This window comes from Gobio gobio (genome assembly GCF_949357685.1).
Source record: "Gobio gobio genome assembly, chromosome: 25".
Classification (NCBI taxonomy): Eukaryota; Metazoa; Chordata; class Actinopteri; order Cypriniformes; family Gobionidae; genus Gobio; species Gobio gobio.
In genome coordinates this window covers 5,551,318-5,568,054 of record NC_137121.1, presented here as the reverse complement: position 1 = coordinate 5,568,054, position 16,737 = coordinate 5,551,318, and the positions used below count along the sequence as shown (strand labels likewise).

The following is a 16,737-nucleotide window of genomic DNA, read 5'->3' as shown; positions in this document are numbered from 1 at the left end:
AATAGCAACAGGCAACTATAAATACATATTGGCATCTAAATGTCAATTTACTGGTTATATTTTGATGTTTCACTCATTTTTAAAGACTTTGATGAATGCATTGTTGCTCCTGCATGGGCTATAAGATGAAAGGTAATTATATACACACACACACACACGCATCAGGCATAACATTATGACCTAATATTGTGTTGGTCCCCCTTTTGCTGACCCGTCGAGGCATGGACTCCACTAGAAGGTGTGCTGTGGTATCTGGCACCAAGATGTTAGCAGCAGATCCTTTAAGTCATGTAAGTTGCGAGATGGGGCCTTCATGGATCGGACTTGTTTGTTCCGCACATCCCACAGATGCTCAATTGGATTGAGATCTGGGGAATTTGGAGGCCAAGTCATCGCCTCAAACTCGCTGTTGTGCTCCTCAAACCATTCCTGAAGCATTTGTGCTTTGTGTCAGGAGCATTATCTGCTGAAAGAGCCACAGCCAGCAGGAAAACCGTCTCCATGAAAGGCTGGACATGGGCTCAGCAATGCTTAGGTAGGTGGGACGTGTCACAGTAACATCCACATGGATGGAGGACCCAAGATTTCTATCAGTCGTCTAGCCGTCACAATCTGGCCCTTGTCAAACTCGCTCAAATCCTTACGCTTGCCCATTTTTCCTGCTTCTAACACGTCAACTCTGAGGACAAAATGTTCACTTGCTGCCTAATATATCCCTGATTAATATTTGTGTAGAAAACATAATGCATTTTTTCCAGGGTTCTTTGATGAATAGAAAGTTCAAAACAACAGCATTTATTTGAAATAGAATCTTTTGTAACATTATAAATGTCACTTTGGATCAAGTTAATGCGTCCATTTATTATATCTTTTTGTGTATATACAGCCAAAAAGTGTTCTTTACTGAATCTAAGAAACACAGATTTGATTTACTTTCTGAAGTGTGTGACGTCCAGGCACTTGGTGGCTGTCAGTGGATGTGTCTGGTGATCTTCAGCACATCCTCATGCAATATTAATACATCTGAGATGCTCCTAATTTAAACCCGCAGACTTGGAGTGCGTCCCAACAACTGGTGCTCAATCAAACGCAACCAAATACACAAGATCACAAGCAACGCAGACTGTCAACAGCCTTAAAGGATTAGTTCACTTTTAAATAAACTTTTGCTGATAATTTACTCACCCCCATGTCATCCAAGATGTCCATGTCTTTCTTTCTGCAGTCGAAAAGAAATTAAGATTTTGGATGAAAACAGTCCAGGGTTTTTCTCCATATAATGGACTTCAATGGGCTCCAAACGGTTCAAGGTCCAAATGACAGTTTCAGTGCAGCTTCAAAGGGCTTTAAACGACACCAGATGATGAATAAGCGAAACCATCAGTTTCTTTGAGAAACCCAGCAGTGTTTATGCTATTATTTTACCTTTTATCAGACGAACGTGATCATCTCTGAGCTCAGCCATAACTTCCGGAGAGTGAGGTCAAATTCGATCGTGGTTATAGATATATCGATCATAGATGCCTCATTCTACTGATCCGTGCAGTCGCTAATGAGGCATCTACGTATACATCTATAACCACGATCGAATTTGACCTCACTCTCCGGAAGTTATGGCGGAGCTCAGAGATGATCACGTTCGTCTGATAAAAGGTAAAATAATAGCATAAATACTGCTGGGTTTCTCACAGAAACTGATGGTTTCTCTAGATAAGACCCTTATTTATCATCTGGTGTCGTTTAAAGCCCTTTGAAGCTGCATCATTTGGACCTTGAACCGTTTGGAGCCCATTGAAGTCCATTATATGGAGAAAATCCCTGGACTGTTTTCATCCAAAACCTTAATTTCTTTTCGACTGCAGAAAGACATGGACATCTTGGATGACATGAGGGTGAGTAAATCATCAGCAGAAGTTTATTTAAAAGTGAACTAATCCTTTAAAACGGGAATTCAACCTGGGAACGCGTTCCTCAATTTGTTCTCCCTTCACAGGTTTGGTGGCATGGCAGATATAGATCGCATCGGCTTGCTGTGACAGATTCGGAGCAGTTCTACACATTGGAAAATCCCCACCATGGGGGATAGACTGGGCCGCACAACTCCTCTTTTGTCCCGTGGCCGTACGTTTGGATGGTCCACCTCCAGTAACAGCATCAAGCTGAAGATCTACGGCCACAACGGCCACGATTTCCCGGTGCCGAGCTCGCTGCAAAGCCTGGAGGAGGCAGCAGCGTCCAGCTCCCGCTCTCCTGTTTCACTGGAACCGGAGCCCATGGTGAATAATGGATCAAGCGCTCCCGTCGCTCCAGGTGGACTCACAAAGGAGCCTCCGGCGCACTCCATCTCCACCGCCCGCTTCACCCACAGCCCCTACCACACCAAGACTAGCATGCAGGGCGATGTGTACAACTTCCTAGAGAGACCAGCCGGCCTGAGGTGCTTCCTGTATCACTTCCTCGTGTGAGTACACCTCTTCGCTTTTATTCGCCTGAATGTTGCATTTGTATGAAGCTTGATAGGGTTTTAATCATGCTACTGACGTCCCATGGTGTGACATATTGTGACGCGGTGTAGATGTGAAACTTTTGATTGGTTAATGGGGGAGTTTAAAGCTACACTGTGTAACTTTTTTAGTTTGTTTCTTAGCTAAAAACACTTAGTTCTTTCAAAAATATATGTGCTCATTAATGTATATTTACTTCTTTCAAGTAATAAAGTATTCTCGTAAGTTTATAATATGCCATTGAAAATACATACGGGTGAGGGGTTCGAATGCGGGTCGCCATGTTGCCCCTCCATCTTGAAAGTACATTAGCCAAAGAGGGACATACCCGTGAATTCAAGCTTCGCCTTTGGCGTTTTAACACTCGATGGCACCGTGTCGAATGTGGACGAGGTCGAACTGGAAGCCATGTTAATCTTGGACTAAATCGGCCACCGTAGGAGTTAAAAACGAAATCGGAATTGAGAAGAACAGAAACTAATATTCACTGGATGGTCATATACCTTTTCACCACTAGATGGGGGAAAATATCACACAGTGTAGCTTTAAAGGGATAGTTCACCCAAAAATGAAAATTAGCCCATAATTTACTCACCCTCAAGTCATCCTAGGTGTACATGACATTCTTCTTTCAGACGAATAAAATTATATTAGTTAGTTATATTACAAAAGTCCAGGCTAATCCAAGCTTTATAATTGGATTCATAGTTGCTCTGTTTTTGAAGTCCTTAAAAAGTGTATCTGTCCATCATATAACTGCTCCACACGGCTCTGGGGTGTTAATAATGACCTTCTGAAGCAATTCGATGCATTTGTGTAAGAAAAATATCCATATTTAAAACTTTATCACGTAAACTTTCGGCCGACCGCCTTCCCTGTTCAATTTATGGAAAAATTGTTGAAAGTTCCCCTGCCGATGGAAAGACTAACACGACCAGATCCGCTCGTCACGACGTCACGAACACATCTTGAGTTTCACTTTCAACATTCACCACTTTTCCACAGAAGGCGGTCGGTCGAAAGTTTAAGTGAAAAAGTTTTAAATATTGATATTTTTTGTTCACAAACGCGTCGATTCGCTTCAGAAGGTCTTTATTAACCTCCCAGAGCCGTGTGGAGCAGTTATATGACGGACAGATGCACTTTTTATGGACTTCAAAATCAGAGCAACTATTACTGCCATTATAATGCTTGGATTAGCCTGGACTTTTGTAATATAACTCAGATTTTATTCGTCTGAAAGAAGAATGTCATATACACCTAGGATGACTTGGGGGTGAGTAAATCATGGGCTAATTTTCATTTTTGGGTGAACTATCCCTTTAACCCTTTGGTGCTGCTCGTGTTTTGATAATATTTTGTATTTTTAGGGGATTTTATGGTACTAAACTATATTTATGGAATAGTTATATGATCCATTTATTACCTGTTAATCACTTTTTGAGTAAGTCCAGAAAATGAAAATTTCAACTGATTTAAGTTTATTATTATGGAAAATATTATTTCAAAATTTGATCTGAAATATATATTTTCCAAACCATGTTTTACACTCAAACTGTGAGAAAATCAAAGCTATAAATCTAAACAAGCTGTGCTCCATATTTGAGGTTGATATCACACAAAAATTCAGCTTTCAGTAAGAATTGTTTCCAATGTGCTCATTTTTGATTGAGCAACAGTATGGAATATTGTACTAGGGATCGACCGATATGGATTTTTTAGTGCCGATGCCGATACCGATTTTTTTTCATCAGCCTTAACCGATGACCGATACGGGCTGCCGATTTTCTTGAGCCGATACTGCTTCTGCTCCCTCAATTTACAACATAAAAATGACACAATGATCAGGATGATAACAATTTAAAATGTACAATTTAAAAAAGGAACATTTATTGAACTAAAAAAAAACAATATTTAACAAATAGTAAAAACAGGTGAGGTAGAACAAGAAAAAAAAGAGTTAATTTGTGAAAATAAATTCTGAAAATAAATATTTAAGCATAAATAAAATAATTACACTATTGCACACAGTATCAACAAGCAAGCAGCATAATAAAGTGCACACTGACTGTACTATACTTCATTTTAAAACTATTTACAACCAAGTCATTTAATGGTTACACTCTAAAAAATGCTGGGTTAAAAATAACCCAAGTTGGGTTGAATATGGACTAACCCAGCAATTGGGTTGTTTTGACCCAGCGGTTGGGTTAAATGTTTGCTTAAAACAACCCAATTGATGGGTTAGTCCATTTTCAACCCAACTTGGGTTATTTTTAACCCAGCATTTTTTAGAGTGTAGGTGCACTTCACTTAATCTCTTGTAGAGCAACACCAGCGGTAATTCAGGAAAAAATCTCCCAATGCTCCACGTGAAACTTCAGTCTTTCCACCTTTTACCATCGTGTCAATTCTCAATTGATTTTAATAATATGTGCGAGGGAGGGAGAGCAAGACAGTTTGAAGACGGTGAGAGCTGCCCTGTGGACGCCTGTCTGTAAATAATGCAGGGGAAAAAATATTGACGAAAAAATAAAATAAATATTTTTATTTTACCGATATATCGGGCGCAAATATCGGCCCGATATATCGGTCTAACACTAATTTGTACTTTTATTCACATACTGGAAATGCTGAATGGATGTGCAACAAATCCTGATCTGTGCCAGATGCTAGTAAAAAACCTGATCTGTGTAAACACAGCCTTAGTGGAGTGATTCGAACAAACTCCTGGCATGTTTTGCATGTACAAGCACCAAAAAGTGCACGAGGCGTGCGTTAATTACAGCTGATGCCGTGTGGATCTCAGTAACTAAAGCAGCGTGCTCTCTGTGGCCCTGGATGTCTCCCAGCACCTGAAACGGGTCAACCTGATCCTGAGAGCAGCACCTCTGAGCCCGTCTGTCTCTGTGATGCTCTGCAGACTCACATCACCTTGAGCTTTTATTGGCCTCAAAGTGATTTAATGACAGCGTGTAGAGGAAAATGGTGGATTTCAGTGTTAAATCATCATGGAATGTGAGCTAGTTTAGCTAATGAGTACATTAGGACAACTAATAAAATGGATGCATTATTCCATTTTATCAACAAGAGGCAACCTCCCGCAGTTTCTCTCGAAGCCAATAGGCCTTTATCACAGAGGAATTGAATACCGGAAGTGCGCGTCGAAGCAGTGCTGATTCTTCCGGTTATGCAGGTTTTCAATGTGCTGTGAACACCTAGCTGAACAAACGACAATTAAAATAAGCATCTGGAGGATGATTTAAAAATCCGGACATTTTCCGAGACAGGAGAAGAGATAAACTGATCATTACTGTGTACAGGATTTTCCAAACTCTGCTGAACTTGTAGTTTTTTAAGCATACGTGATTATTTCACCACACGGTGTCAGTCCTCGTCTAAATAGACCGCGATGAAGTGTGTGTGAGACCTGACGAATAAGATCTGAATCAAAATATTGATTTGTATTAATATTTTAGCATTGTTCTGTCACTTTTCATTGACAATCATTTCACTGTAGCCTACAGTATATGTAATTCACACATTTATGCCAAAATTCTGTCATGCTGTTTAGGGTTGGGAATCGTGAGAAATTTTCCGGTTCCGGTTCTGGTTCCGCCTAACGATTCCGGTTCCGATTCCGGTTCCATTAAAATTATTAAACAAATAGTGGTAAAGGAAAAAGGCACAAAACGCAACTCAAACAATCCATTTTGTGTTTATTACTTGCTCTAAAATTAATTTACAGGTTGACAATGTCAAAAAAGTCCTGTACTGTACATATATTACAGTATTAATTAAGCCATTCTTGCAACACATTTTTTTTCAAATGAACACCTCTGAAATTGTCTTATTACATTGTATCTCTCTGTCTCTGAATAAAACCAAGTTATAAATTATATTTATTAGTTATATTTATTAATTAGTTGTATATTAATTTAATAGTAATTCAGTTATTCAGTGAACTTGTAAATAATAAATTGCAATTCAGCATTACAAAAGGTAATTGTGCCTAAACGCTTACCTAAACCATGGTGACTCAACGGTTGACAAATATAAATATATATATATATATATATAGGTCTTTCACTATAAATCTGTGGCACTCTGTGCTGTAGCAAATGTTTTGTCAAATTGCTAGTGCAGCCTCCTTTGCATGTTATTAACTTTTCACATGTGTTACATTTTGCTTCATTATCATTCATTCTTTGGAAATTAATCCATACTTGTGACTTTCTCTTCGCCATGCTGGTGGTCAACGAGAAAATATCTGACGCAAAACCATAAATGTGTAGCGCGAGGGCTTTCAGGCTGAACTGCGTTGCACTCCTGGAAGTGGCAGGCAACGTAATTAATATTCATGATGAGGTGAGCCAGGGTTGCCAGGTTTTCACAACAAAACCCGCACAATCGATTCAACCCGCGGACATGAAACGCAGCCCGCGGCAACAGTGTTTAAGATTCCGCGGGAAAACCACGGACTTGGCAACACTGGCTGTCACTCGCTATTAAAGGATACGCTTCCAGTGCTTCGCACACACATTGCACCAGAACCGTTTTCGGAACCGAAACTTAGGAATTTCGCGCGGTTCTGGTATTTTTCAAAAATCAGTTTCGGTTCTGCATAAGAACCGGTTCTCGGTTCCCAACCCTAATGCTGTTAACGTATTACTGTTTAAGATTAATTAAAAGCTTAAAGGGTTAGTTCACCCAAAAATGAAAATTCTGTCATTAATGACTTACCCTCATGTCGTTTGACACCCGTCAGACCTCCGTTCATCTTCAGAACACAAATGAAGATATTTTAGTTGAAATCTGATGACTCTGAAAGGCCTCCAATGGCTCAATGGCACGGTTCACTCTCAAGACCCTTAAAAGCTACTAAAGACGTTGTTACAAAGTCCATCTCACTACAGTGGTTCTATAATAACTAATGGATCGGCGAGAATAGTTTTTGTGCGCAAAAAACCCTAAATAACGACTTATATAGTGATGACGATTTCAAAACACGGCCTCATGAAACTTCGAAGCGTTATGAATCAGTGAGTCGATTCAGCAGTTTGGCGGTTTGACACGCGATCCGAATCATGATTCGACTTAAACTTAAATAAGTTCTGCATAATTAAGGGTGTGGCTACTTTGAGTGACAGGTGGATTGCCATTTGTCTGCTGTCTGTTAGTCATCACGTCACCTCAGCTCCGCCCACGTCCCGCCTCTTTGCCCATTTTATATTATCCGGGAGTGATGCGCTGCCAAGATGGCGACGGCCAGCTCGACCCTACTTTACACATCAAAACGGCTCTTCAGAATCCTATGGGTTACGTCACGGACACTACGTCCATATTTTTTTTACGGTCTATGTTTTTTAATTATGATTATGAATAAAGGATTTTTTTTGTTATTATTACACAGATTTAGATAAGTCCATTCCATTCTCATCTCCGTGCCATAACTCTGTCTGACGCACCCACCACTAGCCTAGCTTAGCACAAAGACTGGAGGTAAATGGCTCCAGCTAGCCTTCTGCTCAATAAGTGACAAAAATAACGGCAAAATGTTCCTATTTACATGTTGTAATGTGTACAGTTACACCGTGTACTAAGACCGACAGAAAATGAAAAGTTGTGATTTTCTAGACCGATATGGTTAGGAACTATACTCTCATTCCTGCGTAATGATCAAGAGCTTTGAGCCGTCCCATGAGTGCAGCAGCGCAATGATATTACACAGCGCCTGAAAATAGGCTAACTTCTGTCAGCATAACCAACAGGACAACCTGATTGCACAGAGAGAGCTGGGGACTATTTTCAGGGGCTGCGTAATATCATTGCAGCCATGACACGGCAGCAAAGTTCTTTGATTACTTGATTAGCAGTAGGCTAGCTGGAGCCATTTACCTCCAGTCTTTGTGCTAAGCTAGGCTAGCTGGAGCCATTTACCTCCAGTCTTTGTGCTAAGCTAGGCTAGCTGGAGCCATTTACCTCCAGTCTTTGTGCTAAGCTAGGCTAGCTGGAGCCATTTACCTCCAGTCTTTGTGCTAAGCGAGGCTAGCTGGAGCCATTTACCTCCAGTCTTTGTGCTAAGCTAGGCTAGCGGTGGGTGCGTCAGAAAGAGTTATGGCACGGAGATGAGAATGTGTGTATGGACTGATCTAACTCTGGGGGATACGGCGAATAAGATAAAGTCCCAAAAAGTCGGCGTGTTCCTTTAATATAACCATAATAATAATAATAATAATAATATTAACAATAATAATATAATTACAGTAATGTGATGATTTATTTAGCATAGAATAAAGTGTGATCGAGCTTGGAGTCGAGACTGTTTTTATTATTATAACACTATTAGGTATTATAGTCTCATCACTTGCCTGTATTTTGTTCATATGCATGAAGACTTACAAAAGGCGATGTTAGGAAGAATATCATATCAGTTACTATTTCATATTGTTAATTAAAAGGTGAATCTGTCAGCTCAATTGTCATGTAAGAGATTAATATTATGTAATTTTGTCTGCAATGTCATTTGCAGATTAATATTTTTATCATTCTTTGTGTCCTGAAGTAAATGTCCTCAGTTTCAGTTCTAAGAAAAGCAGTGGGCCTATTATTGTTTTACAAAAGAAGCTCTTAATACTGCTGCCAAGAGATGTTTACATTCAAACATCTATTTTTTTTTGTCTGTAATGCCGCTAATTTTTTGTATATTATTATTTATTTTTTCAATTGAAAGCGAACAGAATATTTAGACAATGCTTAGAGAACATTTGTGTGTGATTTGAGTTCTGAGAATTTGGCTCAAAGTTCATTAAAACAACCATTTCAAAAGCTGAAGTGACTTTCTTTTTTATATATTATAGTTAGAATATGTATAACTCAATGTTTTAACAAATTGGGAAAGCTGAATAATCGCTCAATTTACCGATGGCAATGACAATAATCGACGATTAGTCGATTAATCGTTCTAATAATCGTTAGGCTAATCGATTATTAAAATAATCATTTGTTGCAGCCCTACTATGCTTTGTTACGCTTGGACTGACATGGCAGTGATTGAATAATGACATTTTTTTGGGATGAACTATCTCTTTAAGAACTCTTGTCTGACCCACTTTTTCAATGAATGAATTCCAAATTCAGGAGAATAATGCATGTTCAGATGTGGCGCTCTGCCCGGCGCGTTTGGCACATATTAATAGTTTTCTTGAGCTTATCGCACAGGCATGTCATGACACAGCGATGGAAAGTCTCTGGCGGCCTGCCTGCCTTCAGTGCTGTTTGCTTTGGTGGTCTGATAACCTCTCTCTCTCTCTCTCTCTCTCTCGGTCTCTCTGTGTAACTGAGTATCTAGAGTTGCAGTCGCAGTGGTGAACCTGATCTCGGCCTCGTACAAAATTAAACCGCACTGACTGATATTGTGTGCCGCCGCTTCTTTAACTAACTCTTACTTGCCGATGGTTATCGATGCCAGGTTGTTCTCTGGCCGATCTGCCATCGCATAAAGATCCGAACGCATCCGTTCTGACAGACTAATGACCTGTCTGGGTCTTCAGGTGGACATGGAAAGGAGATTTTGTGCCAGGACATTGTTTTAAATAAATCCTGTCTGGGTTTTGAAATGAGACTTGAACTGCTTGAATCTACTACAGTGAAAAAACAAAGTTGACAAAAATTTCAACTTAAATTGACTTAAAAATTAGTAACTTATTTCGAAGAGTTGCAATGTAAAACATGCACTCTAAAAAAATGCAATTGGGTTGTTTTAACCCAGCGATTGGGTTGTTGCAAACATTTAACCCAACCACTGGGTTAAAACGACCCATTCACTGTGTTAAAACAACCCAATTGCTGGGTTAAAACAACCCATTCACTGGGTTAAAACAACCCAATTGCTGGGTTAGTCCATTTTCAACCCAACTTTGGTTGTTTTTAACCCAGCGATTGGGTTGTTGCAAACATTTAACCCAACCACTGGGTTAAAACGACCCATTCACTGTGTTCAAACAACCCAATTGCTGGGTTAGTCCATTTTCAACCCAACTTTGGTTGTTTTTAACCCAGCATTTTTTTAGAGTGTGTTGTCATAACTCATTGATCATGATCATATCATTTTTTTACAGTGTTGACTATCTCACTCGGGAGGAAATCATTTGTAATGCTCAGAGATTGCTCTTTCATAGCTCAGTTCTCAGTTACGTTTCATCGAGGTATCAGCTTTGACTATTTCTCTTGAAATACATTTTTTGTAGGAGTGTTTGAGCTATAAATGAATGTGGAAATAGCTGCTCAGAATTTGATGAGAAATGATTGAGTTCATATTGAGATCTTAGACTTTGGATTGCAAACTTCTGAGAATCAGTGTTATTCTAGGGTCATTGAGATATTATAGTTTTTATTAATATTTTGACATTTCGTTTTTATTGTATATAACCTTCATTGTATACACCTCGAAAAAATACAGAAGTCTGGACCTCAGGGACCTCAGTGGTGGATACGACCGCGTTAACTACACTGAAAAAACAGGAAAACACATGTTGTCCAATTTACTTAATCGTATTATTTGTGATCTACGCAACAAATTTGTGTTCCCTTTCGTTCAGTCACTACGACGTAACGTTAGTGACTAACGAATGGGGGTTTCGCTTAGAAGCCTATCAACTTCGAGTTTTGAGAAAACGCCCAATGGCGTGCCAATGCCATGGGGCATGCGGAATTTGCATACGTAGCTCCGCCTCACTGCGTGAGTATATAAGGAAGTACGAGGCAATATCGCATTATGTTTCTGCTTTCGGAGCCAAGAGTACCTACCTCTTCACTCCTACAGCCTTCTGAGACTCTGTCAGCTTCTTCGAGACGAGCAGCTTTCCAGTCGGTGTTGGTGTGACGGCGCGTTCCAGTGATCGCATACTTCCTGCCTGCTGATCTGTGCAGTGGTCTGCATCCAGCTGGTGTGTTTCCCTGGGCGCTTCGGCATCGACTGTGAAGTTTCCTCTCACAAAAGAGCTTGCACGTGACACGTCCTTTTCAGGATGTTTCGTCCGTGCACTTCTGGGTGCGGTAGATCTCTTCTGCCTTTCGACGGGCACGAGCGCTGCGTGACGTGTTTGGGCTTTCAGCACGCTCAGGCAGCGCTCGTGGATGACTCATGTTCTCTCTGCGGGAACCTGGCCATCTCAGTGCTTCGATCGAGACTCCGTGAATTCCGTGCGGATGCCGGAGCGAGAGTCCCCTCCGTCCCCCCCCAATCTGCGGTCTCCCCTGGAGGCGGCACTTTGGCTGGTGGCCAGGGTGATCTGAGGGTGACGGTGTGGAACAAAGCTCCGACGCTAGTTCCTCGGCCCACACCCCCCTCTCAGGCACTTGACCCGGTCCGCGCTCAGGCGTCTACATCGGGGCCGGCTCCTGCTGTCCCGACTGTGGCGTTTGGCGCGGCGGAGGAGGAAGTGATGTCTATCGCCGCATCACAAGGTGGGCTGGAGTCATCTGAGGATGAGGATTCGGCTGTGCTGCCACCTTCGGGTGTCCCAGCATTGCCCGAGTCGGACCCAGAGTTGACAGCCATGCTCTCTCGGGCCGCCGCAGCGCTTGGACTGGAGTGGAACCCTCCGCCTCAGCCCGAGCGTTCGCGGTTGGATGATTGGTTTTTGGGGGCGGCGCGTTCAGACACCCGTCCGGCCGCTCCTCCAATACCTTTCTTCCCCGAGGTGCATGAAGAGGTCGCGCGTTCCTGGAAGGCCCCGTTGTCTTCCCGTGAACGTTTGGCGGCCTCTTCCGCCTTCACCTCTCTCGATGGAGCCGCGGCTCATGGGTACACTGGGGTCCCCCCAGTCGAACGTTCTGTTGCGATGCAACTGTGTCCACAGAGCGCTTCGTCCTGGCGTGGTGACCCAAAGCACCCCTCCAAGGCCTGTAGGTTTTCATCATCTCTGGTGGCGAAGTCCTATAGAGCTGCGGGGCAGGCCGCCGCTTCTTTGCATACCATGGCAACTCTTCAGGCTTACCAAGCCAAGTTGCTGTGCGATATGCACGAGAGAGGGGCTGATCCAGGGCTCAGCAATGAGTTGCGTGCCGCCACCGACCTCGCTCTCCGGGCGACGAAGGTGACCGCGCGCTCCCTGGGTCAGGTGATGTCCACAAATGTGGTCCAGGAGAGACACTTATGGCTCACCCTGTCTGATATGCGCGACGCCGAGCGAACACGTTTCCTCGACGCCCCCATATCACAGGATGGGCTATTCGGCGGAGCGGTCGAGAGCTTCGCCCAACAGTTCTCGGCCGCTCAGAAGCAGACTGAGGCTATAAAATACATCCTGCCCCGGCGGTCAGCTGCTGCCTCCACCCCACCGCCCGCGCAGGTGCCTCAGCCTGCTCGCCGCCGAGGACGCCCTCCCGCGGCTTCCTCCGCCTCTGCGCCACCCAAGCAGCAGCCTCCACCCGGGCCGCGCAGAGGCAGCCGGGTGGAGGCTAAGCGGCGCTCCTGATGCGGACGGCTCAGGGATGGGCAGTTCTTTCCAGGAGACGGCGGCAGGGCCGCTCCTTCCCCCGGTGGAGGGCCGGGGGAGAATCTTTTGTTCAGCTGCTGGCCCCCGGGTCAGCAGCACCCTAATGTGGTTAAAGAAAGAACTGACAAACCCATCCCTGAGCCCCCAGAGATCGGTGACGGCAGTGCGCGCCACCCTCGGGTCTCGCCACTCTCGTCCCTCTCTGTCGCCAGCCCCCTGGCAGAGCAGACCCCCGTGGAACGCGAGTCCTTCCCTGGTCTCCTCTGTCAGGGCGCAGCCGTTAACCGTGCTCCGACCCGGGGACGCCCAACAGCCTCCCCTGTCCGCGCCGGTAACGCTGCCTCGCTGCCCCACCCAGGGTACGTCTGTCGTCCGTATGACCCCGTTGGTGCAGTCTCTGGAAGCCTGGCTTCAGCTTCCGGGGCTGTCCCGCTGGGTTGCCCGGACCATCAGGCTCGGCTACGCGATTCAGTTCGCGCAGGCTCCTCCCCGTTACAGGGGAGTCCGCTATACCATGACCGGGGCCCATGCCCCCGTCATGCGTGCGGAGATTGCCACTCTACTGGCGAAGGGTGCGATCGAGCCTGTCCCTCCAGCCGAAATGAGGTCGGGGTTCTACAGCCCCTACTTCATTGTACCCAAGAAAACCGGTGGGTTACGGCCAATCCTGGACCTTCGCATCTTGAACCGATCCCTTCACCGGCTTCCGTTCAGGATGTTGACTGCGAAACGCCTTTTCGAATGCGTTCGTCCGGACGATTGGTTTGCAGCGATCGACCTGAAGGACGCCTACTTCCATGTCTCCATCCTTCCTCGACACAGACCGTTCCTACGGTTTGCTTTCGAGGGGCGGGCATACCAGTACGCAGTTCTCCCATTCGGGTTATCTCTGTCCCCTCGCGTCTTCACGAAGATCGCCGAGGCAGCCCTTGCGCCCCTTTGGCAGCACGGGGTCCGCATCCTGAACTACCTCGACGACTGGCTCATACTAGGCCACTCTCGAGAGCAGGTTTGCGGACACAGAGATCTGGTTCTCCACCACTTAACCCGTCTGGGCCTTCGGGTCAACTGGGAGAAGAGCAAACTCTGCCCAGTGCAGAGGATCTCTTTTCTCGGTATGGAGATCGACTCGGTCGCCATGTACGCGCAGCTTTCGAGCGAGCGCGCGCAGTCTCTGCTGACTTGCCTCCGACAAATCGAGAGCAAGAATGCGGTTCCACTGAAACTATTTCAGAGGCTCCTGGGGCATATGGCATCTGCAGCCGCGGTAACGCCGCTCGGATTGCTTCATATGAGACCGCTTCAGCACTGGCTTCGCGATCGAGTCCCGAGATGGGCATGGCAGTCTGGCACGCTCCGGGTCCAAGTGACTCGGGCCTGCTTACAGACACTCACCCCGTGGTCGAACCTCAGCTTTCTACGGGCCGGTGTGCCCTTAGAACGAGTTTCCAGGCATGTTGTCGTATCGACGGATGCCTCTGCCACGGGCTGGGGTGCCATGTGCAATGGACAAGCAGCCGCGGGCTCCTGGACAGGACCCCAGCGCCTCCTGCATGTCAATTGCCTCGAGTTGCTGGCAGTACGGTTCGCCCTGCACCGCTTCCGAGCGTTGCTGAAGGGTCAACATGTGCTTGTCCGGACAGACAACACGGCCGTAGTAGCGTACATCAACCACCAGGGCGGTCTACGCTCCCGCCGCATGTCTCAACTCGCCCGCCATCTCGTCTTATGGAGTCAGAAGCGCCTGAGGTCCCTTCGTGCTGTCCATATTCCGGGAGTCCTGAACCACGCAGCCGACGAGCTCTCGCGGTTTCAGCCTCTCCCGGGAGAATGGAGACTCCATCCCCGGACGGTTCAGCTGATTTGGGAACAGTTCGGCGACGCACAGGTAGACCTGTTTGCCTCCCACGACTCTTCCCACTGCAGCCTGTATTATTCCCTGACCGAGGGCACGCTCGGCACGGATGCACTGGCGCACAGCTGGCCGCGGGGCCTACGCAAATATGCGTTTCCCCCAGTGAGCCTACTCGCACAGCTTCTGTGCAAGATCAGGGAGGACAAGGAGCAGGTCCTTTTGGTCGCCCGTACTGGCACGGCCGGACCTGGTTCCCCGAACTCATTCTCCTTGCGACAGCCCCTCCCTGGCCTATTCCTCTGAGACCGGACCTCCTTACTCAGAGACGGGGCACCCATTGGCACCCGCGTCCCGACCTTTGGAACCTCCACGTGTGGCTCCTAGACGGGACCCGGCAGGTTTGAGTGGCCTACCACCTACGGTGGTCGCCACCATCACTTCCGCTAGGGCAGAGTCCACTCGGCATGCCTATGCGTTGAAGTGGAACCTCTTCGTCACCTGGTGCTCTTCCCGCCAAGAAGACCCCTGGAAATGTCCGATCGGGTCCGTGCTTGAGTTTCTCCAAGAGGGGCTGGAGCGAAGGCTGTCTCCCTCCACCCTCAAGGTATATGTGGCCGCAATATCTGCCCACCACGATCTCTTGGAGAACAAAAAGGTAAGTCAGCACGACCTGGTCATCAGGTTCCTGAGGGGAGCTAGGAGACTGAATCCTCCTCGCTCTCCTCTCGTACCCTCTTGGGACCTCGCAGTGGTGCTAACTGCTCTGCAGAGACCTCCCTTTGAGCCTTTGCGGTCGGTTGATATTAAGTTTCTGTCTATGAAGACGGCTCTGCTGACCGCATTGGCCTCAGTCAAAAGGGTCGGGGACCTGCAGGCATTTTCGGTTGACGAAGCGTGCCTGGAGTTCGGGCCGGCTAACTCTCACGTGATCCTGAGACCCCGGCCTGGATATGTGCCCAAGGTTCCCACCACTCCGTTCAAGGACCAGGTGGTGAACCTGCAAGCGCTGCCTTTGGAGGAGGCAGACCCAGCCTTGGCATTGCTCTGTCCAGTACGCGCTCTCCGCGCCTACGTAGACATGACGCAGTGTTTCAGGACCTCAGACCAGCTCTTTGTCTGTTATGGTGGAGAGCGGAAGGGAAGTGCTCTCTCAAAGCAAAGGCTGTCTCACTGGATAGTGGACACCATTGCTTTGGCTTACCAGCAGCAAGGCCGACCATGTCCCCTTGGTGTGAGGGCACACTCCACCCGGAGTGTGGCTTCCTCTTGGGCTCTAGCGCATGGCGCCTCGCTAGCAGACATCTGCAGAGCTGCAGGCTGGGCGACACCCAACACATTCGCCAGATTCTATAATCTCCGAGTGGAGCCAGTGTCCGACTATGTACTCGCTCCCCCGAGGGGCCGGTAAGGACCAGGTTCAGGTGTCTTCGCTTGCTCGCCACTCCACTCCACGGACTGGATACGTGCGATATTTCCTCAGGTGAGTTCCCCGAGAGCCCTGAGCTCCTCCAGCACTGTCGACGCCGACATCAGTTCAGTCTGCCCTTTCGAGCCCAGACCCTCATGTCCGGCCAGGTGCCCCATGTGCATGGTTCCCTCTGGCGACCCCCACATGTGTATTTCACCGTAAGTCTCCGCAGTGAGCGGGTTTCTTCCCTTGGCGTGTCCCCGCCACCCCTAGGGTTAAAAATCCACCTTCGGCTGGTACCCTAGAGATCTTCCATATGCAACCCTCTCCGGGTCATATGTGTCTCTTAAGTCCTCCCCACGGGTAGGCATCTTGGCATTCCCTCACTGGGATATGCTTCCCAGTGTACCTTGGTAATCCTGTGTTAAGTGGGAGTCCTTCGTCCGTACTAGTCTTACGACAGGGTAC

General features: G+C 46.4%; 1 protein-coding gene across 1 annotated transcript in view; it reads left to right on the top strand.

Annotated features, from left to right (window-relative positions):
* The window catches only part of kcnq1.2 (potassium voltage-gated channel, KQT-like subfamily, member 1.2), a 306,186-nt gene that overhangs the window by 4,443 nt on the left and 285,006 nt on the right, over positions 1-16,737 (top strand). Inside the window, exon 2 of the mRNA XM_079810186.1 lies at positions 1,994-2,461. Coding sequence (XP_079666312.1) covers positions 2,076-2,461 — 386 coding nt within the window. The 5' untranslated portion in view covers positions 1,994-2,075. The remainder of the gene's footprint in view (positions 1-1,993; positions 2,462-16,737) is intronic.